Source organism: Gobius niger (genome assembly GCF_951799975.1).
Source record: "Gobius niger genome assembly, chromosome: 4".
Lineage (NCBI taxonomy): Eukaryota > Metazoa > Chordata > Actinopteri > Gobiiformes > Gobiidae > Gobius > Gobius niger.
Window position 1 is genome coordinate 35,208,498 of NC_136855.1, and position 22,088 is coordinate 35,230,585.

General features: G+C 44.0%; 2 protein-coding genes across 2 annotated transcripts; both read right to left on the bottom strand.

Moving 5' to 3' along the window:
- Nucleotides 1-7,869, bottom strand: LOC306961760 (zinc finger protein 395-like). Its single transcript, XM_079554635.1, has 10 exons — nucleotides 7,705-7,869; nucleotides 4,985-5,132; nucleotides 4,793-4,878; nucleotides 4,557-4,657; nucleotides 3,182-3,381; nucleotides 2,970-3,073; nucleotides 1,836-2,067; nucleotides 1,676-1,750; nucleotides 410-477; nucleotides 1-311 (listed from the first exon to the last, which is right to left on the bottom strand). Exons 1-10 carry the CDS (start codon nucleotides 7,836-7,838, stop codon nucleotides 200-202), a joined length of 1,260 nt encoding a protein of 419 aa, XP_079410761.1. The 5' UTR covers nucleotides 7,839-7,869; the 3' UTR covers nucleotides 1-199.
- A 7,921-nt stretch (nucleotides 7,870-15,790) lies between these two features.
- Nucleotides 15,791-17,578, bottom strand: LOC306962365 (membrane progestin receptor beta-like; the record flags this gene model as incomplete). The annotated part of the gene is made up of 5 exons (XM_079555485.1): nucleotides 15,791-16,096; nucleotides 16,236-16,451; nucleotides 16,519-16,675; nucleotides 16,757-16,869; nucleotides 17,294-17,578. The coding sequence occupies 5 exons, from the start codon at nucleotides 17,576-17,578 to the stop codon at nucleotides 15,791-15,793; spliced, it is 1,077 nt and encodes a 358-aa protein (XP_079411611.1).
- Nucleotides 17,579-22,088: the final 4,510 nt, after the last annotated feature.

Genomic DNA, 22,088 nt, shown 5'->3' on the forward strand with positions numbered 1-22,088 from the left:
CCCAACATAAACGAGAATACATTCACTTGGACGAACACACTGATCCCCTGTAAAGACGGCTTTCAGCTGCGTTGTTTGATGAGTAAACTTAAAGATACAAGAACCACTGAGAGTTCTGTTTTAAAAAATATAAAAAGTTGAAAAGTCTTCCTCACGTCCACTAGATGGAGCTGGAGTACAGTCTGTGTACGGGACAACATTAGTCCATAAAGCGCTGACAGGCCTTTTTCCAGCGACAGGCCGTGCACCACTGCTCTCGGTGTTCAATGCCATAAACTTTACGGCATTTCTTGGCCTCGCCGCGGATCCTCCTGCCACACAGACGCAAAACAAACCTTAACCTTCAGTCCAGTTTCATAACTGAGTGTGAAAAAGGGGGGAAACTTATGACAAGTAACTGGGAACTCACCTGCAGGGGGCGCTCTGCTGCAGCCACTGCTCACCGACACTGACTGAGCGCACTCTGGGAGCCAGGCCCTACAGAAAGAAGAGATTTAGTTTCTCATGCAGACTATTTGAAAAAAAGGGCTGTGTCTGGCAGGTGAAAACGGTGCAAAACAAGAGCCAAAACTACATGATGTCTTTACAATTGGAATCAAGCACTTCTCTGACAAAACTATAACAGCATACAGTCTTTATATACAAATATTACAATGTCAGAGCTTACATCCATAAAGTTCTTTTTTGTGCACTTAGGGAAGATCACACAGTATCACATCAGGAACTAATTTAACATTTCATACAACTGCAAATCATTTTTTACTTTGTTTATTATTTGTTGGCACATTTCATTTATTTTTTGCACAAATCCAAATGACTCTTTCAAATAAATAATTTTAAAGCAAAATATACTTAATGGGACTATAAGGAGTTTAAAAATGTTAAAACAAAGTATTTTCCTCCCCCTACATGTTCCAGCCATGTCCTAGTGTGTAGAATGACCTCAGACTGATTCACCACAACTGCCTCTAAAATCCTGCACTGTCATTAAAAAAGTTGTTAATTCGTCAGCAGTGAGCATAAAAATGACCAACTTGTATCTAGCCCCTTCAAGTTTTTTTTTTTTTTTTTTTAACACTTCCAAGTTCAAAAGAAAAGATCAAGGTCTAATCGCAATCCCTCCGAGTTGCACCCACTTTGTCCCCCATCATTTGTTGTCTGTACCAGCCAAGGTTTTATGTTTTGTTGTTTTCTGTTCAGCTTTGGAGACGGTTCATCTCCACCTATAGTGTGCTGGGTAATCGGGAGAGTCAGGATGTTTCCCGTTGTGCAGCAGCACTTTTTGGCCCTCAGAAAATATGAATTAATAAATAACTGACTCTGAGTTGTGTGAAGTTATCAGCCTAGATTTTAACAAGGCTGCAGCAGGAGCCTAGACATAATAAAACTATCAAATAATGACTGAGGTATTGAAATAAGAAAACACTTTAGTATCGTGCAGTTCATTCATGCTACTCTTCTCTAATTGGGAGATACCATTTGATATAGAACTAACTCGGAGGGTTCTTTAGAGAAGCATTTGCAACCCATGAGTAAAAGTGAATAAATGATATATTTGTCTGCAGACTGTGGAGATGTATCAGGCCCAGATTGTGTGTGTCCAATAACACAACATCTGACTAAATGTGTATGATTCCTGTTTGACTGAGAGCTTGCACAAACATGGACATCCTACCTGTTTGCTGTGTCCGCTGCTGGGCGCTGTCCAGACGGGGTTCGGGGCTGCGCCGGTGACCACGGGGAGCGGGGCCTGAAACGTGAAGCAGAACATTTGATTATAGGAATCTACAGTCGTGCGTTTTGTATTTGTGAAATGTGGAGGCGTCTGCGTGTACCTGGTACGAGTGGTCGGCCTGCACCAGCCAATAGAAGCCGGGGGAGGGGGCGGAGTTACTGAGGCCAGGTGAGGACGGGGGCGGAGAGCTGCAGGAGGGGGAGGAGGGGGAGTGTGCGGGTGAACCGGGTGGACACGAGGGCGGCTGGTGTCGAGGCTTCTCCCACTGGCTGACTTCAGTGTAGTAGAAATCCTCCTCACTGCGAGAACAGCGCTCGTGTTCCACGCCGCAGCTGCAGGCACAAGTTCATGTTTTCATGAGCTTAGACACAGATGAACATCTTTGGTAATAACACTTTATCACTTTGAAAATGCAATATTGATCTGAAACAACGAAAACAAAATATCCAGTAATTTCAAGTCCCGGTTATTCATCGAATAATCCAGAGGATAATTCAGCATAATTCATGAAAATAACTTTATAACTTTGAGTTTATTGTTAATTCTTTCACTGTGTAATATGTTTGCCATTTGTGTTCAAAATGTTTAGAACAAATAGAAAAACTATATAAATGTGACTCATCAAACAAATGTAGAAATGCGGAAAGCCTTTGGCGAGTTACTTGGAAAGGGCTGGCGAGCTGCCAGTTGGAGATCCCTGGATTAAGAGAGGTTAAGAGAGGGCACGAGGTCGAGGGGTGAGGAAAGCATTTTCTGGATACATAGGACGTCAAGAGGAGCATTTTGGGAGCTTCTGCAGTGCTTTGAATATCCACTGGAGAGGATTCCAAGGGTACTCGAAGATGTGCAAGTGGTATGTTTTTGGGTATGTTTTTGTTGAGGGAACTACATTGCAACATGGTAAAAAGCTCTACAAAGTACCATAAGTACCTTTTCACACCTCTGCATGGGTATTTGTTTTATATCCCAAAACAATGTTTACATATGGAAAACAGGTCAAAGGAAACTATTTCTGAGCAGTTGAAATAACAGCTAAAAACACCAGCTTCCAACTCCTAACAAGAAAGTGTTTGGAGAAGATGTAGCTGTATACATATGGAGTAGTATGGAGTACAAAAGCAGAGGAGCAACACTTTGTGACATCAGCACATTATATGAGAAAAGGTCAACTTAGCAGAAGGTGAGCCCTTTAAAAATCTATTCTGATCAGTGAAGACGAGGGAGAAAGTCTCACCTGTGAAGGTGCATTGTGCGAACGTGTCTCTTGATGCCCACGATGGAGGTCAGGACCTTCTCACAGCCGGGCCACAGGCACTTGAAAGCCGCATGCTCCGAGTTCTGAAAAGCACGTAAAACACAATTTACAGCAGTGCTCATTCCAAGAGTTCATTTCAATTCAGTTTTACTCTTCTGAATGTGTAGGTGTAGACGTTGTAAATCCATTACCCTGCGTTTCCTGGCAGCCGGCTCCTCAAACAGAACCTGCTCTCCCAGCTCCATGCTCAGGCCCTCGTCCGGAGGCGGGGCCAGACCTCCGTCGTGCTCTCTGATCGGTGAAGACGCCGCTGGACTTCCTCGGCTGTGGCCCACGCTCCAGTAGCCGCTGCTGCAGTCGGACAGTTCACCAGCGCAGTCGGCTCCGGCAGCTAAAAACACAGGGAAAGGTTAGAACCACGGGTGGAAGATATGACAATATTATAGTCATGATGTAACCCTGTAAAGGGCTGTCAAAAATGCAGCGCTCTGCTCTATAGAATTAAAGTTACAGATTTTATTTAATTTTTTCGGATCTTACATCACCAAATGTTTACAAATAAACCTAAATATTTCACTTCAAGGCTATTAAGCTTATCTTTATTTTGGTACTGCCATTTTAAAACTCTGACTGTGCTTTGCAAACCATATTTTCGTCACCAGTGAAAGAGGAAGTGAAAGTTTATTCTGTTAGTTGTGGTCCAAACTCTTTTCCAACATTAACACATTTCAAACGTCTCAAACCGCTGCATACTCAGTATACTAGGAGGAGGACGAAACTAATTTAATTTCACCACAAGTTTAACAAAATGGGTACAGGGTCGGGCTGCACGATATATTGCAAAATCACAGCAACACATTTTGTGAGAACTCGGCCTAAAACAAAAACAACAATAAAGAATGCATGGAACTTGTAAATGTACAAACGCGTTCTGTTTTATACCATCCATTTTAGTCTTACTTACAAAACTTACAGTTATTGGAATATTTCACACCCGAGTTGTATTGCAACTGTTTCAACAGAAAGAAGAAACAAAGTAAACTGACTTAGGAATTGTGTTTGAGTAGAGCTTTTTAACCCGATGTTGAGAACATATTACTTTTCCTCCACTACATTTAAAACATACATATGTAATAGTTTCTATTGCACTGCATTTCTAAAACGACTCCAAAGTAAAAAAGTAACTTTGGCTCGCTGTTTTGTTCATTTTAAAAGCCGAGTAAAGCACATTCTATAACATTAGGTGGCACTGTGGAAATGTGCTGTCCAATCCCATTGACTCACAATGAAAAAGAAGGTTTGTCCCGTTCTTTTCGGGTGCAATTTTTGTGTATTTGAAGCTGCACAGTGATTTTTCCTAACACTTCTTCAAACTGATTCCTACTTTGAATATGCAAGTGTATTTTCCAGATACTTTGATAGAGCACATTTACTTTTATTGGAGTAACATTTGACCAGTAGTAAAAATATAAATGATAACCACGACTTCCATGTCAGCTGTAATATCTTTTTATTGTGTGTGAGTGCACTGCAGAGGCTTTAGACCTGCGTAGCTATGAGACACACCTGAGGATTCATGGGCGTTGCTGTGCAGCCGTGGACTGCAGGACAAACTGCTGAGGACCATGGCTGCCATCAGCTCGTCCATGTCCGCCTCCTGTGCACGCCTACAGCACAGGACAGGCAGAGGGACAAGAGACAGACACAGGACAAGGAGAGGACGCCACAGATTAGAATTCTACTCAGCTTCTATTCCTCTACAGTCTGATCCACATAAACAATTTTTGAGAGAAGATGCTGACCTTTTGGGGACATCGATGGACGAGGACACGGGTCTGCTGCATGACGTGTCGCTCCCTGAAGACGGTTCTGCTCCAGAGGGAGACAGCTGCCACACAAACACGTTACATTTTTAGTAAAGTATGATAAACACGTACCTAATCCGACCTAAGATTGTGTCGGACAGAGATTGAGCGCAACTCGTGAAGACTCACCGCGAATCCCAGCAGCTGACCAAGGATCTGGTCACTGTTCTGGTCAGGACGGACGGTGAGGGGGCAGCTGGAGCTCAGGAGCGTCCCCAGTGGAGAGCGCTTCCCCAGGCGAGTCTTCGGAAACATCTGTGTGAGCGTAAAGGTCCTTCTGCACAAACACCAGAAACAGAAGAAATGCGCATAACAGTTAACAGAGACGAACTGGAGGTGCCGTTTGCAATATTAATATTTAAATACAAGAGCGAAGGTCAGCAGTTCAAATCCAGCACGTACAATCATTGTGTCTCAGCAGTGATGTGTATATGGTACCATAATACACAAGTAGAAGTAATGTAATGAGTTTTTTTTTGCTGTTCATTGTTAATAATTGTCAATAAATACTTTTTATTACCACACATTTATCCACTGTATCTTAAGTAACAACATTCATTTTACATTACATTGTCCTCATTGCAGACGTACTCAGTCAGTGAATACAAAAGCTACAAAACAGTAGCTTTGATCAAACAGCAGGATGAAGTCAGAAAAAACTCTGCATTCCATTCAGTCTCTTCTGTTTGACCTGGTTAACGAGTTTGCCCGAAGAAATGGTAAAAGGTCTCAACTTCTATTGCGCTTTTCTACCATCATTTGGCCCAAAGCTTTACAGTAAGGAACCACTCACACATTCACTCTCTCATTCATACAGCAATATACGAAGACACTGGAGGCAGGGTGGGTGAAGTGACTTGCCCAACGACAAAACGACAGTGCGCACCTTCAGGAGCTGGGATTCGAACCCCCCACCTTCTGATCATGTCGCCCCAAGGAGGGCACTTGGCCCAAAACACATACATTCTTGCAGGGAAAGAAATTGTGGGAGATCCAATACAGTCCCTCTTTTGTGTATTTTACATTTGCTCACTTCTGAATCCAGCACAAATTAATTTATTTTGGATGTGCTGCCCCTTTTTCTATTGTTATGAGAACCTGATTCTTGGTATAAAACCGAAACACAACATTTTTCATTAAAAAAAGGATGCAAATTCAACAGTAGTTTTTGAAATCCCTGTGAAATACATGTTCTTTACTTTTTTACATTCAGTACATTTCAAAGTTGAAACTTTAATACTTTTACTAAAGTAGGATTCCCACTTTTACTGAAATATTTTGCGTATCTTTATAATTTTGCTTAAAGGTGCATTATGCAACTTTTTCTGGGGGGAAAAAAGTGAATATTAATGCACATTTGACTTTTCAGTGACCCAGTGGCTGTATGGGAGGTTAGCTTGGCGTCTTTGCTGTCTAGGACACACCAGGACAAATTGTTTTTTAGTGTTTCAGGTATAGTTTTACTGCTGATGGATCTGTGACCATTATACATTCTCAAAAACCTACCAGAAACCCTAAAATGTCTGAAATGTCCTGGAGCGTACTAGCAGCCACCGGGATGGAAAGCACCTTCATTCATTCAATTTATTAAGGACATAAATGCGCCACATGGTTATGCCTAAATAAAAAGAGACGGTAGAAACTAACTTAAACTGCCGCAGCAACACTCTATCTGCCACACACACAAAGGCATGAGCAATGATTCCACATTTTTGACATGAATTTCATTTAGCTGATCTCAGGACACTCCAGAGTCCGTACAATGGCATTCTGACAGTTGCTCAGTTTACACAAAAATAACAATGACGAAGTGCAGCAGGACAAGAGCGTACTTCACAGTCAGCAAACATCTGACTGGCACTACAGTGTCTGGCATCTTTAACAGCAGCCTCATAGAGTCATTATGCAACTGTGAGCCTCAAAAACCCTCGCCTGTGCAGTGAACAGAAGCCACTGAAAGGTCTAATACGCACTAATATCAACTTTTTATTTCTCACACAAAGTTTCATAATGCACCTTAAAGTAAAGAAATCGACTGCTTCATCCACCACCGGTCCTTGAGCAAGACACCTAAGACGTGTGCATGAAAGTGGTGTGTGTTTGGTAGTCATTGGGGCGGATGGCACAGATTGGCTGCCACACATCCACCAGTCTACCCCAGTGCAGTTGTATAAAAGCAGCCTAACCCTCTCTGAGTGTTGATGTTGAATGAATACTGACTTCAGTGTTGAGCTTGAAGGAGAAGTTTTCGTGTGTGTGCGCATAACGTAGATGCCCCGTGTCCTTACGTGCCCCATTGAGTCAACAGAGATCCGCCCGCATCTAGACGCACCCCCTTTGCTCTGGACCAATCAGATGACCGCCTCGACTGTACAGCCTTCACAATAAAAGATCCTTCTGAGTTCAACAACAACAGCCACCCCATCTGCCCAAGAAGGAACTTACTGTACTCTGCAGATGACACAGCCTTTATAAATGTTTGCCAGTGCGCGCAATACCCAGGCACGTACGCCTCTACGGGAAAGTTTTTCATTCACTTGGACACAACATGAGCTGCAGAAAAACAACCAGCAGCAAACCACAAACAGTTGACCTATATATAAGCACACACAGAGTACACTTTGAATAGTTCCACTTATACCTTGTGAACAGTCGTAAATGCACATAGGAGATCGATTTGCTCTTAGGAAAATGGTGCAAAACCCACAAGTTTAGACAAAAAGAAAGTGCAAAATGGCAAATTTTGCAGGAAACTATCAACTTCTCGTTTGAATGCCACAGAACAACAAAGCTGTACAGTTTGCATTGTTATTGTGCAGTAATCGCAGCAGGATTCAGAGCAAACTTACCTGAATGGAGTCAAAACAAGCTGCTTCTTGGTGCGCACCGTGGAGTGCAGTGAGCAGGCTGCAGCCAGTCTGGCCACAGGGGCGCGTGGGAAAACGCGGACTGGAGCTCTCCGCTTGTGCACCCGGACTGCCATAAACACGGATCTCTTTGAATGGAGAAATTACATCCCTTTAGAAAAAGAAATAATGATAATAAGCTCTCGCCTACAGCTAGAGCGCGTGGAAGTGACGCATTGGCCGCTTTGGGTCCTCTCTCTGCTCTAATAGACCGGATAACTTTGGATACGCGCCTGAGTCCCGCACACTGAGCCACTCCAGGTTCTACCCACAGTCCGCTTGTGGCTCGGATGCCTGTAGTAAACAAGGAAACCACGTGTTACGCATCTGGGCGCTGACTGGCCGAGCTCTGTAGCGTAGGAACACACCCCGCAGAGGACTTGTTTACTGCAGCTCCCCACCACGTAGCGCACGTTTGCCCCGTTCATTGTTAGGGCTGTTTCGGTAGCATAGGGTCTGGGGTTTTTCCGTGTGCTCTCGGGTTTTTTTCCATATGGGCTTCTGACTGTTGCACATTTAGGATGTTGTGGTTTCCAAGGTCGATGACAGAGTTATGACTGTTATGGTGTTCTCTGGGGTTAATTCATTTAATTTTTAAAGGATGTTGAGACTGTCTCTGCGGCAGTGAACCATTCTACAACTAGAGATGGTTTAACATTTAAATCTACACTGAAATTGCAAGTTTTTATGTGCCTGGCTGTGTATACATTTGGGTGACCAGATTTTCCACGTTATAAACTGGGACCAAAATGGGAATTTGTGGGGGATCCAAATTGTGACTTTTTCCCCCATGTTGTTTGTGGAAGTCTTACCAATTCACCGCTGCCAGCTTTTTAAACTCTTAACCTGAACCGAGCACATTTTGTCCAGTTCTGATTTACCCAAATTTAAAAGCTTCTTCACTTCACTTCACTTTATTTCATGTCCCCGATAGGACAATTAGTTTTGCAGCACAAGATACATAAAAATAGATACATAAAAATAGACAAGAAAAATAAAAATGCATTCATTCACCAGTACAAGCAAGATGCCGAAGTGCAAAACCTTACAACAAAACAAGAGTATACAACAACTTTTTTTTCCCTCACACTGAATTTGGTGCCTGTAAACTCCTTTTATACTCAGCGTTTAGAGTGGAGATGGCTACAGGTATGAAGGAATATTTGTATCTGTTTTCCCCCCTCTTGGATGAAAACGTGACTGAAGAGTGCCCAAAAAAACATGAAAGCATGACAAAAATGTGTGATAAAGTGATGAAAATGTGTGATGACTAAACTCACAGGGACATGGGGCAGATTGCTCAAAAGTGTGAAGTCCTGGAAAAACTGGGACATCTGGTCACCCTATGACAACTATTTATGGCGACTCATAGATGGATAGAATCAGATCTTTGACACCAGATTTTAGTTTGTGCCAAGATGTTTTGTAAAGCTTCTTTATTGTTAATATCACAGAGTACAAGAACAAGATTTGTATTTAAATACACACACATACACACACACACACAAACACATGATGGCCCCTGTGCTCCATCACGTGCCATCGGCCACTGCTACATCTTGTGGGAGCCACAGTCACCAATCCTGTCCCAAAAAGTGGAATAATTTGTGGTAAAACTGGCTATAAACTGGTGAAGCAGGTTTTGACTGTGTGGACTCAATGATCCAATTTTGTGCTTTTGTGTAGAACCCTTTTGTGGCCCCCTGCAGAGCCAGGGGCCTCTAGACCCCACTGCCCTGTAGGGCCGCTGCTAGATTCCTTCACGTATTCGTATCCCCCAGCCTCATTTGGCTCCAGGATAAGCAGGAACTAAAAACTGCAGTGCATCAAGCGGAAAAAAACATAGATCTGAGTTGAGCTCGTGGAAAAGGGGCATCAAGGACCGGTGTTCACTGATGCTCCGAGATGGCTTCTCCAAAGAGGGATCGTGCCTGGGCCGTCCTCACTGCTGCTATCTGAAAGCAGAAGACACTTTTATCAAGTTTTGTTTTGTTAAACATTAATGGAGCCTCTGGTCACAGATGATTACACTGATTTACAACATATCTGGTGTCTAAGTTTCATGAGCTGATTTAGGACTGTTTTGATCTGCTGAATAAAAAAATAAAAAAAGCACACACAATCAGGTCGATTTTTTTAACCGTCAGCAAATTTTGCAGAGGGGGATTGTCTTTATGTCTTCATCCTGGTGCCTGTCTGTCTTCTGTTAGGGGGAGACTGACATTGGTTGTAACATAATTAGCATTTGTGCATATGACATTTATGAAAGCTATATACAGGCATTTCTATTATTTTATAGGTATAAGTTCACTTTTTAGAAATGCCAAAACATGACAAACTTTTTTGTTTGGCTGGGGCTGGTTCAAAAATCCTTAGGGTTTGGTTTTAAAGCAGTAGTAAGTAACTTGTTTACCATAATATATCCTTCCCGTAGTTCCTCTGGGGGTAATACAAGTGTTAATAGGATGATTGGGGGGGTCTTTCATCTCCCCCTGGTGTCTCTGGCCAGAAAACCACAATTGCAACTTCACTGCCACAGGTAGATGTCACCAATACACACTAATGGAATCACGAAGAAGCTAACAGGCTAACGGGCAAAGGTAACCCTGGGTTAGCGCAACAGTGTTCACAGCCAAATTTCAGTGAAAAAAATTATCTCCATTGTGTAATTGGATGTACAATATCCCTCTCTCCCTTTGTCTTTTCTGTCAGCGTAGTGTTTACTCTCATGGACAATTAATGAGTAAAAAAAAAAAAAAACCGCAGCATGCTACAACGCCTGCAGTGAAGCTTATGGCCTCTAGGGGCATCAGTTACTTAGTACTGCTTTAACAGAACCACAGAAAATACAAATCATGTGCCTCATGAAATACATAGAGGGGAAAATCAACTTAGCACAAAAACCTGACCTTGATGGATGTCATTTTCAGATTCTGTGTTGCAAATATGTTGTTAAGACATTTAAGAAAATTTAGACACTTCGCAAAAGTTTTTTTTGTGTGTTTTTGTGACCCAGTGCAATGATCTGCCAATAACAACACTTTTAGAACTCCTAATGCTAATGTCAAATGTACATTGCTATGGCGCACACTGCAGTCCCTTTTTGCAGAAACATCTGCTAAAAACACTACTAAGAGTGCAAAATGGGTTGAAAACTGGATAAAAATAGGGTAGAGAAACATATAAATATGAAAACTTATTATTGACAGTTATTGCAAACTAGCTATGGCTTAAATGGTGGCAGTGTGAAATGTGCACACAAAACAATTTACACTCTATTCAGCAGCAACTTTCAATGCAGGAGACAAGTGGCCAGTTTGAAAACAAGATAGGACTCAAACCTTGGACTTGTGGCGCCCCCAAGTGGCTCCTCCACTGAGTGACGTAGACGGTTTCCTGTCCATCTATCACAAGCAAAAACAACACAGTGCAGAAGATCAGTGTGCAGTCTATTCCATACACAAATCATAAACTAATGCGTTGCAGAAGGGAGACGATCCTCGAGAGCAGGAGATTATTATCGGCTGACCTTTGCTCTTCTGTGAGTTCTCCCCAAGATCATCCAGCTTCACCTGCCAATCACAACACACACACTCAACAAGTCTGCTCAGCTGGTTATGGCTTTAGATGGTGATAGTAATAGTTTCAAATCCGCGCTCACCACTCTGACCAGCGCAGACGGACCCTTGTCCTGCGCCGTATCCCGCAGTTTAAACGAGCGTCTAAAACAAACAAGAGAGTGGTGCTTTGGAAGTGAAGTGCAGTGGGTTATTCCATCACATTTAGGGAGGGAATCTAACCTGCCACGGTTAATGCACAGAGCCGAGAGCAGGACAGTCAGGACCAGGACCGCCAGGCCCAGGGACCACATCCAGGGGTCCACCCAGAGCACCATCACTGCTCAGGGGGACAGGCTGCTCCGACGTCTGACCTGGAGCTGGTCTTCTCCTCAGCTCTGTTAAAAGAACAATACACAATAGTTCACAATATAAGTACGTCCAAACAAACATGATGCAGATGACGTCAGCGCCCACTTTCGACATACAGTATGTGTCAGAAAGATTGATGTCATTCCCCGCAGAGAACACATGTCTAATGCTGAAGCACCGAAGAAGCTGCAAGTCCGAGCAGATCACAAAATTAATGGTAAAATTATCCTACGCTGTTGGGTGCTGCCAGGCGTCTTTTGTGCTGTCCTCAGAGGATACACCCAGTCATTTCTTTAGCTTGTAATAAATTCCCGGTGCAAGTGGTACAGGCTGCACAAGAAAACAGATTAGATCTTCGAAGTAACAATGGGACTTGGAAAGTATATATCTAATGAATATTTTGTATAACCTGTGGAGCTGTTCAGATAACTATTATAATAGAGAAAGTTTTCAGGCCTTAAAGCCACACCGTGTAACATTTCACCCAATTAACAGGATAAAATACAAACATTTATTTTGTTAAAGAGCTTTTTTTTGTCATTGTATGCGTTTGCTGTGGGCGGCTCACCTCCTCCTAACACCTGACCTAACGTTACTGGGAGTGGGACGCCTCCAGCTTGTCTCCCTGGAGATGTTGACTAAAGGCAGCCAATCATAAAAATGGCTTGAGCCAGTAAACGTGCACATTTTGTTAGCCATTTGCTAACAAAGGAAGCCAGGAAGCCAGGCGCCGACTGTTTCTAAAGGGAAATCTCAAAAGGTCTGTACATTCATTAATGATTTCTAACTAGGCTTTGACCTCACCTTTATGCGGTCGATGGGTTGACAACAGCTGAGAACATCTATGTTACAGCCCCGGGCCTTCAGTCTCCCTCCTTTTTATTGCATGCAGTTGTGCAGCTTAATTCTGTTTTTCCCACCATGTAAATTCACTGCCGTGGTCTTGCCTGGGGTTGGTGGACTGTGTTGGGAGTCCTGGCTGGTGATTGGTTTCTTGTATCTGATGCCGTCTGATTGGTGGGGCGGTTCTACACCTGGCCGACTCATTAAAGCCACCTGTGCCAACCACTGCTATATAAGGGCACACTTTGGAGCTTTCAGGGCTGCTGGTTTTTGTGGCTATTTTGTTTGTGTTCCTTTGTGTCTCTAATGACTTTATGTGTTTTTGGAACGATTTAAACTTAAATTTGTGTCTCATTTAGTGTCTCGTTTTTGTTATTCGGCCTACTGTGACTTATTTTGGGCACTTGTTAGTTTTGTGAACCTTTGTACAAATTGTTAATAGCCTTAGTTTGGTTATTCTTGTCACTCCTTTGTTAAATTAAATTCACCCTTCACATCCCTTTTATTAAATGACAACTTTATTCATCAATATTTTTGCATCTTGGTTTTTGATGCAACTTTTAATCAGAGCCGAGTCGTAACAATCTGTTCAACGGCTAAAGGTCCATTCATACTTCATGAGACGTAACACTGAGAGCTGCAAGAACAAAAGGAAGTCATTTTTGTAAGTGAAGACCTTGGTCCAAGAGCTTATGAAGTATGAATGAGCCTAATGCTAACGGCTAATGGAAAAATACTGAGCAGGCTAACGGACTCTGAAAGGGCTCCTGGACTAGCTGACTTGCTAACTGTTGGATATATGTTAGGATCAAACTCCACTTCTTTTTATTTCTATGCAGCCAAATATGAGACTTAAATAGGTTAGGTCCTCATCGAAATCCACTCTTGACTATCCACTGCAGAAATAGCATTCTCTGGCAACTTTCTTGGCAACAGTATAATCCAAAATGTTTCGCAGTGTGCTTTAAAGTCACACTGTGGAATATTCCTGAACAGAAACTAAACTTTCCACAATTTTTATTTAAATCTGTACGAAGCAACTTGTTTACCTTAATAAATCCTTTTTCTAATCCACCTGGGGCAATACAATTGTTAATGGGATGATTTAATCTCCCCCTGGTGTCTCTGGCTAGAAAACCACACTTGCAGCTTTCCTGCACTGGGACGGAGGCCCCAATACACACTAATAGAATCACGAAGAAGAAGCTAACAGGCTAACGGGCAAAGCTAACTGCGGGCTGGCGCCACTTAAACAGTCTTTACAGCCAGGTTTGAGTGAAAAAATCTCCATGTGTAATTGGCTGTACAATGTCCCTCTCTCCCTTTGTCTTTTCTGTCAGCATAGTATTTACTCTCACGGACAATTAATGAGTGAAAAACCGTAACATGCTACAACACCTGCAGTGGCGCTTATGGCCTCTCGGCGCATGAGTTACTTAGTTCTGCTTTAAAATGTTTTAGTCCTCGTAGTATTTATTGGATAGGACAGTTCAAAATGAAATTAGGTGAAGAGCCAAGACATTCAGGAAAACTTCGGAGACAGGACTTGAACTCACGATGCTGAGGTTGGCACAGTGGCCGCAACCCAAACGATCCAGCAACCCACTGTCCAACTATATCCACTATTCTGAATAGTGTCTGTCCTAATGATTGGACAGACACCAATAATGTCAAAGCAACATCTCAGAGGAGACACGCCGGTAGTGTCTTTCTCCCGGCAAAGTTAAGTCTGACGAAAGTTGTGCCAGTTCACTGTCAAGACACAACCGTTTTCACCAATAAAACCACAGGGAGCTGGTGTCTTACCTGAATCCAAAGCGAGGGGTGTCACCTGCTGCTGCTCCACTAGACAGCAGCCAAAAATGCACTACTCTGACACATAAACAAGAACATTTCAGACCAACAGTGGCAAAATGGGCAGCAGAGGCAACATGTGGCGACTGATTACTACCGACGTCCAACCGATGGGGACTTTATCAGAGGCCCCGCCCCAACACTCTAACTGACTCTCTGGAGCGGGCTGTTTAGATGACTATGATGAAACCTATACAGCAGAAGGCAGAACATGTCGGGTGAGGCCACTGAGCCCTGAGGAACTCCAAAAGCAAACACCGATAATTGCCCAAGTGTGGCCCAGAGCCGTGGAGACTGTCCCGTGACTCTACCCTCCACTCTCAGGGAGAAACACCTCATTTCTGAGCTGGTTTGAGAGGTGGCCTGAGGGGACTTGTGTTGGAACATACAAACATGCTGCTTGTGGAGTTAACTATAGCACCAAAGCAGTATAAACAAATGAGAAATCTTTATTACAACATGTGCCAGCCTTCGTGTTTTGACACAGGTGAGGTCAAGGGCATGATAAAGACCTTAGCGTCGAAATGTGTCGCCTCATTTGATGCTACAGTTGGCTCAAAAAACAGAAAGTATCCATGTTGTTTTGTCTCTATTAGAGTCTATGAGGTTCTATCTATCTATCTACAGTTGAATGCTTCGATGCCTCACGGAGCTTCATCTCACCATCATGCTTATAAAATTATATATCTTCTTTTTTTTTCACTTTTTACACACTTGTACCTTTTATTTTCATCCCCACTTACACATTTCCTATCAATTGTTTTAAAGCTGTCCTGTTGTGGACGCTCGCTGGGAAATGTCCTACGTCTCCCAGTTACCCAACATGCCACTGGAATGGATTGTCTATTGTTCATGTTTTGGGCTGACAGGATAAACTCCACACAGGGCCAAGGGAAACACATTAAAACATGGTAAAACGATTCAAAAAGCACAATATAGACATGAAAAGAAAAGAAATAATAATAATAATAATAATAATAATGCATCGGTTTTATATAGCGCTTTTCTGGACACTCAAAGACGCTTTACATTGCATTATTCATTCATTCCATACTCGGTGGTGGTAAGCTACTATTATAGCCACAGCTGCCCTGGGGTAGACTGACAGAAGCGAGGCAACCAGTCTGCGCCATCGGCCCTTCCGACCTCCACCAACCACTCACTCACTCACTACATTCGCTAGGCTTCCTGGTGTTACCAAACGGTCTCCCATCTAAGTACCGACCAGGCCCTTCCCTGCTTAGCTTCCAAGGTCTGACGGGATTGGGCATCGCAAAGGCGGTGTGGCCACACTGTTCCATAACTGTTGCTCCCAGTTGCCACCCCCTTGTGGATGTGCCAGTGCATTTGCCCGGTCTGCTGGTAACTACAGGCGTCTCTGGTAAACAGGGGCCAAGTGTCTTCTATCTTGTTGATCTTGCCAGTAAACCGTAGCGTCGCAGGACCAAGGCCGTGGCAGAGAGGCTCAGAGCAACCGCGGTGAATCCGGCGCATGCCTGCAGCAGGTACTCCTCCCCAAACCTCCTGACCACCCCCGCCCTTCGCCACGAGAAGTCCCGCAGCAGCGCCTCCTGCTGGCTCACAGTGGACAGAGTCAGCAGCACCAGGGAGAGCTGATCACTGTGACCCACGATGTCAAAGCGGCCCGGAGAGAAGCACTCAGGTGCGGGGCAGAGGAGGAAGAAGGCTGCTGTCAGAAACAGCACCACCTGGAGGACAAAATGAAGAACTGGTCAACCTGAGCGGTATTTCTCAGGTTTTGGATCAATACAGAAAGTGATGTTTACTCTAATTTTGTTCTTGGTTTAGTTTTTTTTTTTTAGTTTTTATGTCAGAGTGAAGTGACACCTGCAGGCCGTGCAGCAGTACTGCAGTGCTGCTGCTCCAGGGGCAGATGTAGAGGCGCAGGGCCACAGGGCTGATGTCCAGCAGAAAGGCCAGGCTCATTGGTCCCGTCTGCAGCAGCCTGCTGTGGGAAAGGTCACGGCGGTGGGGGAACAACTCGGCACAGCAGCCGGCGGTGCAGGACAGCCACGACAGGACGGCTGCGGCCGGGAGGTAGAGCTGAGGAGCACAGAGCAGCTTCAAAGAACATTTCATAAGAGACATAACTTACTGTAAGATGACCCACCTGACCCATAATGGAATCTGTCCAGTCGGCATCAGAGCTGTACACACTCAGGGCCAGAGCACGTCCAAACTGAAGCAGGCCTCGCCCCACAGAGTCCAGCAGGAACAGGGACAGGCGGACGGGCTCAGAGCGCGGGTAGAGGAGGAGAGCTGCGGCGCTGTAACACCCAGCACAGACCACAGACTGTAGGAAACTGTATCAGAGCAGCAGAGACAGGCCAGGAAGAGACAGGGCTTACCCACAGCTGAGGCAGGACACCACAGACGCAACATAGAGCAGCAGAGGCAGAGAGCAGGGGTCCACCGAGGGACCCACACCGTCTGGACCCTGAAGCTGCACCCCTAACACACCCTGAGGAAAGAGGGTGCATTAAAACAAATCGTTTGTAATGTTTTTTTTTCCCCCTGTAAGCAACTTTGACGGTACGTGAGTAACTAGGAGAGTAGTTAGTTTCAAGATATGTCGGAAAGAAAGAAAATTACTAACTACAAGCACTTTTAAAAATGAATCATTCACGAACAGAAAATGCATGAACAAATCATCCTGCCCACGTCGTCTGTGTATTAAAAGGCAATACAATAAGGCTGCACAATGTGTCACAAAGAAATATCATATCGCATTTTCAGGTTATACAATCTGCACAATAAAAATGACTCATGTCTCACACAGTTTTTGCCATCATTCTTACAGGAGAAAGTCAAAGCGAAAAACACTTTCCTAAAGGCTGCAGGTAGCAAGTTTTATGTGTGTGAAAGACAGTGTGAACAATGCCTACCCCTCCTTGAAGAACCACGAAGAGCAGGAAGCGTGTCGCCACATACAGAGCAGCCAGCAGGTGGCACCAGACCTTCACAGAGTCGTTGTGGATCTGGAACAGGCTGAGGATGTAGCATCTCCAGGGGAGTCCCACAGGCCGGTACCCCGACAGGACGAAGGCTTCTCTGTACACAGGGGGGACATCCACGTCCCGTCCGGTCGGGGGGAGCGAGGGCAGGAGCTTGTGCAGCACTGTCACCAGGGGCGCGGGCAGAGAGGGCGGGGACAGGGACACGATGGACATTCTCCTGCAAGGACACACCTCTGTGAAGACTGCATCGTTTCATCTAAGCAAACTGGTGCTTTAATCTACTTTCCAGCTCAGTAATAACCAGCCTGTTTCAAATCTCTGAAACAGTGCACCACCTCCTGGGTTTGTCCCTGTTTCAGAGCATGGTGTCCTGCACTGGTCAGCTCCTCCACCTCCTCCTTCCACTGAATGTCCATTAGCCGAAACAATAGGGACAGTGGCTTAGCTGTGACTCTTGCCCAGATACCTCCTCGTTTGTCCCTCTTTTGCTTCCTGTAGCGCCTCTTGTGACGCCTCCACTGTGCTGCAGGTGTGGGGGCTCTTGGTTCCTCTTCAGTGTTTCAGAAGAAGAAATCTATAAGTCTCAAATGCCTATAGCAGATAAGCTGGCTGTTTGTTTACTAAAGAAAGCTGCTAAAAAGCTGCTTTCTTCAGGACCAGTATGGACTCTTTGCAGTAAAAAAAAAATCCACGGAACCCCATAAAACATGGCAAAAACATACAAAGCATCCAGTAAAACAATGTGGAGCACAGAAACAACAAATGCAGTTCACAGAAAAAGGCAAAAAACGCAGCTGTACCAAGAGAGAGGGAAGTTGCTGCTTGTGCACGCGTTGCCATGACATCACATAAAGCCACTGTGAATAAAATGTAACACTTTTTAAATACTTTTAAGGCTTGAATTTCAGCACATTCTATTGAAAACACTGATTGTCAGATCCATGCACCTCCTTGACTATACAGATAGGCTGAATAGATAAATAAATAGATAAACAAACCTGTATTCTGTATAAATTCACCTCTCCGCCTGCCCCGCGCCAAACCACTGCAGACGCAACTCCCAGCCCAATGAATAAACGAGGCCGTCACATTCCAGTCAGCACAAAAGCACAGTCTGCCCTTGTCAGGATCCTCACAGCGACTCAGGCTTTAACAGACAGTCATGGGACTGCACACGCCACACTACACTGACTACAATGTCCATCTGTCCCGAGGAGACAAAATAGTCACTTGCTTTGATCACTGCTAAAATGCCTGAACTAGCTTTATTTTAGTGTTATTTTATTTATTGGCTGAACTCAATCAGACTCATGAGCTGTAAATGACCTGTTACCTGCATTTACACTGTCACATTTGCACTACAAGAGGATTCACCTCATATCTGCTGCTTTGTGTACATTTATAAACCCACCAGTAACGCACTGTTTGTGGACATGTACATGTACCGGAAACACTTTTGATGTATCGGCTTTTTCTCTATGTTTCAACACTATTTACATTGTGTGATTCTCATTGAAGACATTCCCCCAAAAGAACCAAAATTAATCCAATTCAACCTCAGTGCAAGTCATTTTGTCTCATCCATATATTAGCTCTTTTTCTTTTTTTGCCTTGTTTCAATCGCTTGCTTCTAATAAAATCCACGGAGCTCCACTCATCAAAGCAACAGCATCAAGAGCCAGCTTTATTTGTATTGACTAATGTACATTTTGAATCAAGACGAATGTGTGTGAGTGCTGGTGTCACTGAGGGCCCTGACGCAGGTGCAGCCCACAGCCACGCGGCGGAACGAGGAGGTGAAGCAGCCGCTGCCCGGGTCCCTCTGCAGCACCAGGACGTCCTGGTAAATGGGCACCGCGCTGAGTCCCTCCGTGCCATCCCCCGGCCGTCGCTCTGCGTCTCCCTTTCCATCTGCAAACAGACAGACGCTGCTGCTGCACTCGGCCTCCCAAAGCGTGGACGGGATGCGGGTCGGAACCGTGGACATCCTGCGAGCAAACAACACAACACTATACGTTAAACTCACATGACTAGAGCCATACATAACAGTTTGTCTGATAACTATGATCAAAAACAGGCCTTTGATTTGTTACGGGGATTTTTGCTGATGAAAGTTACTTCAAACTCATGGTAACCGAGTATAATTGTGTTGTGTCCTCTTTCAAATGCTTGTCTTTGATATTGTCCTATTATCACTGTGGCATTGGGAGCATGTTTGAAATCCCCTCTAAGTTAATGTATTTACAGGATAAGTTGCCTATTAGTGACCTAGCAACAACTTCTTACATGTTTAACTCTTATAACGCTATCTGAAAGAGTGACCTAGGAAAAAGTGGACAAGCTCATCAATTTGGTCTGGTATACTTTATTGAACATTTGTCTTGGCACAGTGGAGGTGTCACAAGAGGCGCCACAGGAAACAAGGAAGGGACAAACAAGGAGAAGATGGTGAAAGACTGTTGTGGAGCGGAGGGAGCTGTGCAGGAGGATGAAGAAGAAGGAGGAGGTAGTGGAGGATCACTGAAGACAGTACTCCAGTATCCTCTACCTCCAAAAAGATGCTGGTCAGGTTGGCCCACAATGACTAACCCAACATCTGAAATTTTTATAAGGAATTGCAGTATTTTTCCATATTTTTGAAGAGAAAGAAAGAAAGAAAGAAAGAAAGAAAGAAAGAAAGAAAGAAAGAAAGAAAGAAAGAAAGAAAGAATCTTGATAACACTTGTGCCTTAGTGTTTGATTAAGTCCTATTCATGCAAATGTGTTCTCTATATTGTCACAAAATGCAAATAACTTCCCGAGGTCTGTAGGTCTCACCTCCAGGTCCACGGAGACAGAGAGCGTCTGTGGATGTCCTCATTGCCCTCAGACAGAGACGAGGTCTCAGTGGACAGGTCCAACCTGGCGTCGCCGTCCACACGCCGAGCTGCCCCGACCCACCACACGCACACCTGGGGATTCAACAATTTCACATGATCCACTGCTTGATATTGAGATCTGTAAACCAGAGGACTCCTCTTTTTATCCATTTTTGTTGATTTACAGACTTCCTAATCTAAATACATTTGCAGAAGGGCAAAGTAAAACCTTTACTGGGACAATTTTTATGATGAGCCAAGACGAGGGTGACCGCTTGTCTCTCTTTTCGTTGCACTGCACAGCTATTCAGACCTTTATCCTCGTCCCACCTATTTAGATAATGTCTCACATTTCCAATGAAGCTGGGCTTACACAGAGAATGACGAATGATCCACCGGTGTTTCCCCCTTTTTTTTTTTGAGTCATTAAAGAATTTCTGCCAAAATTAAAGACCTTCAATGATCACCGAAAAGCATTACAGTTGTTTCTTGATTATGTACTATGTATGCCATCCTAGAAAATCCTAAAAGTATGGTCCAAAGCACTGCATGTTTTGATGAAATTAACTATATTTATTTTGTCAGTTTTCCAAATTTTTCAATTATCTAACCTTTACTGCATTCGTCCTTAATCTGATGTTTCCACATTGTTAGAAATGATAAATAAGCTGTAAGCTTTTAGGGTAAAGCCAAAATGGAGAAAATGTGCTTGGTTAAGGCGGATGGTAAGAGATAAATAATATGTTTGTAAAGTATTAATAAGCTGTTTATTATACTTGTATCTGTTAAGAATATGTTTTTAGAGATATCAATAGGCTGATCATTATATTGTTATCAACTACCATGCTAATTGGGCATGAATAAAATTCTTATTCATAGTCTACCCTAACCCTCGCAAGACCTTGACATGTTACCAAAACAGGGCTTCAGGTTGGGGATCCCTGCAGTGAAGAAGTCACATTATCTACGGTCTTACCAACAGTGTGTGAAGGCTCCGCATGTTCCCGCGGCGCCGTCTCCCCAGGTTGGTCCCACCGGCCGGTAACGTCCCCTTGCGTGTCTTGGATTGTGCTGGAGACAGCGTTCGGGTCCTGGTGTGAAGACCGAGTCCCCTCTAAGTCCCCGTCTTATGTACTCTCCCATGACCCTCGACAGCAGATCTGAGCGCTGACACGGCCCCACTAGCATATTATCTGTGCACTCCATCTGTGCACAGGTGTTTACTGCCACTGACAATCACAAAGCATCCATCTCTTCTCAGATGACTAACTATAGCTCGACAACTGATTTGACAAAAGTTGATCAAAAGGTGCAAATGATAACAGAGCTTTTGATCTTCACATTATGATTAACATTGGCCAGCGGCATGCTGGGTAATTAGGAGAAGCAGGACCTTTTCTGGTGGGCCGCGGCACTTTTGGACAACCAGAAAAACATATTCAGGACTCTGGGCTGCTACTTATAAAGGTTAAGACATAAATAAAGTTATGCAAACCTTTTTTCACGTAAATCTAGCAAAATCAAGAACCTTTGCATTTCACGTTTTGTTCATTCGTCTAAATACCAAGGCCCAATCCCGTCAGACCTTGGAAGCTAAGCAGGGAAGGGCCTGGTCGGTACTTGGATGGGAGACCTTTTGGGAACACCAATAGTGCGTGAGTGAGTGAGTGGTGGTGGTCGGAGGGGCCGATCAGTCTACCCCAGGGCAGCTGTGGCTACAATAGTAGCTTATCACCACCGAGTATGGAGTGAATGAATAGTGCGATGTAAAGCGTCTTTGAGTGTCCAGAAAAGCGCTATATAAAACCAATGCATTATTATTATTATTATTAAGAGTCCAATATAGAGGATATAATGGAGAAGCT

Bases quoted from the DNA above. Each gene is read 5' to 3' on its own strand.
- LOC306961760 (XM_079554635.1), bottom strand. From the start codon at position 7,838: ATGGCAGTCCGGGTGCACAAGCGGAGAGCTCCAGTCCGCGTTTTCCCA. The intron at 4,658-4,792 runs GTCAGCATCTTC...CCTGTGCTGTAG, and splicing joins TCCATCGATGTCCCCAAAAG to GCGTGCACAGGAGGCGGACA. The intron at 478-1,675 runs GTAGGATGTCCA...TTCTTTCTGTAG, and splicing joins GCAGCGGACACAGCAAACAG to GGCCTGGCTCCCAGAGTGCG.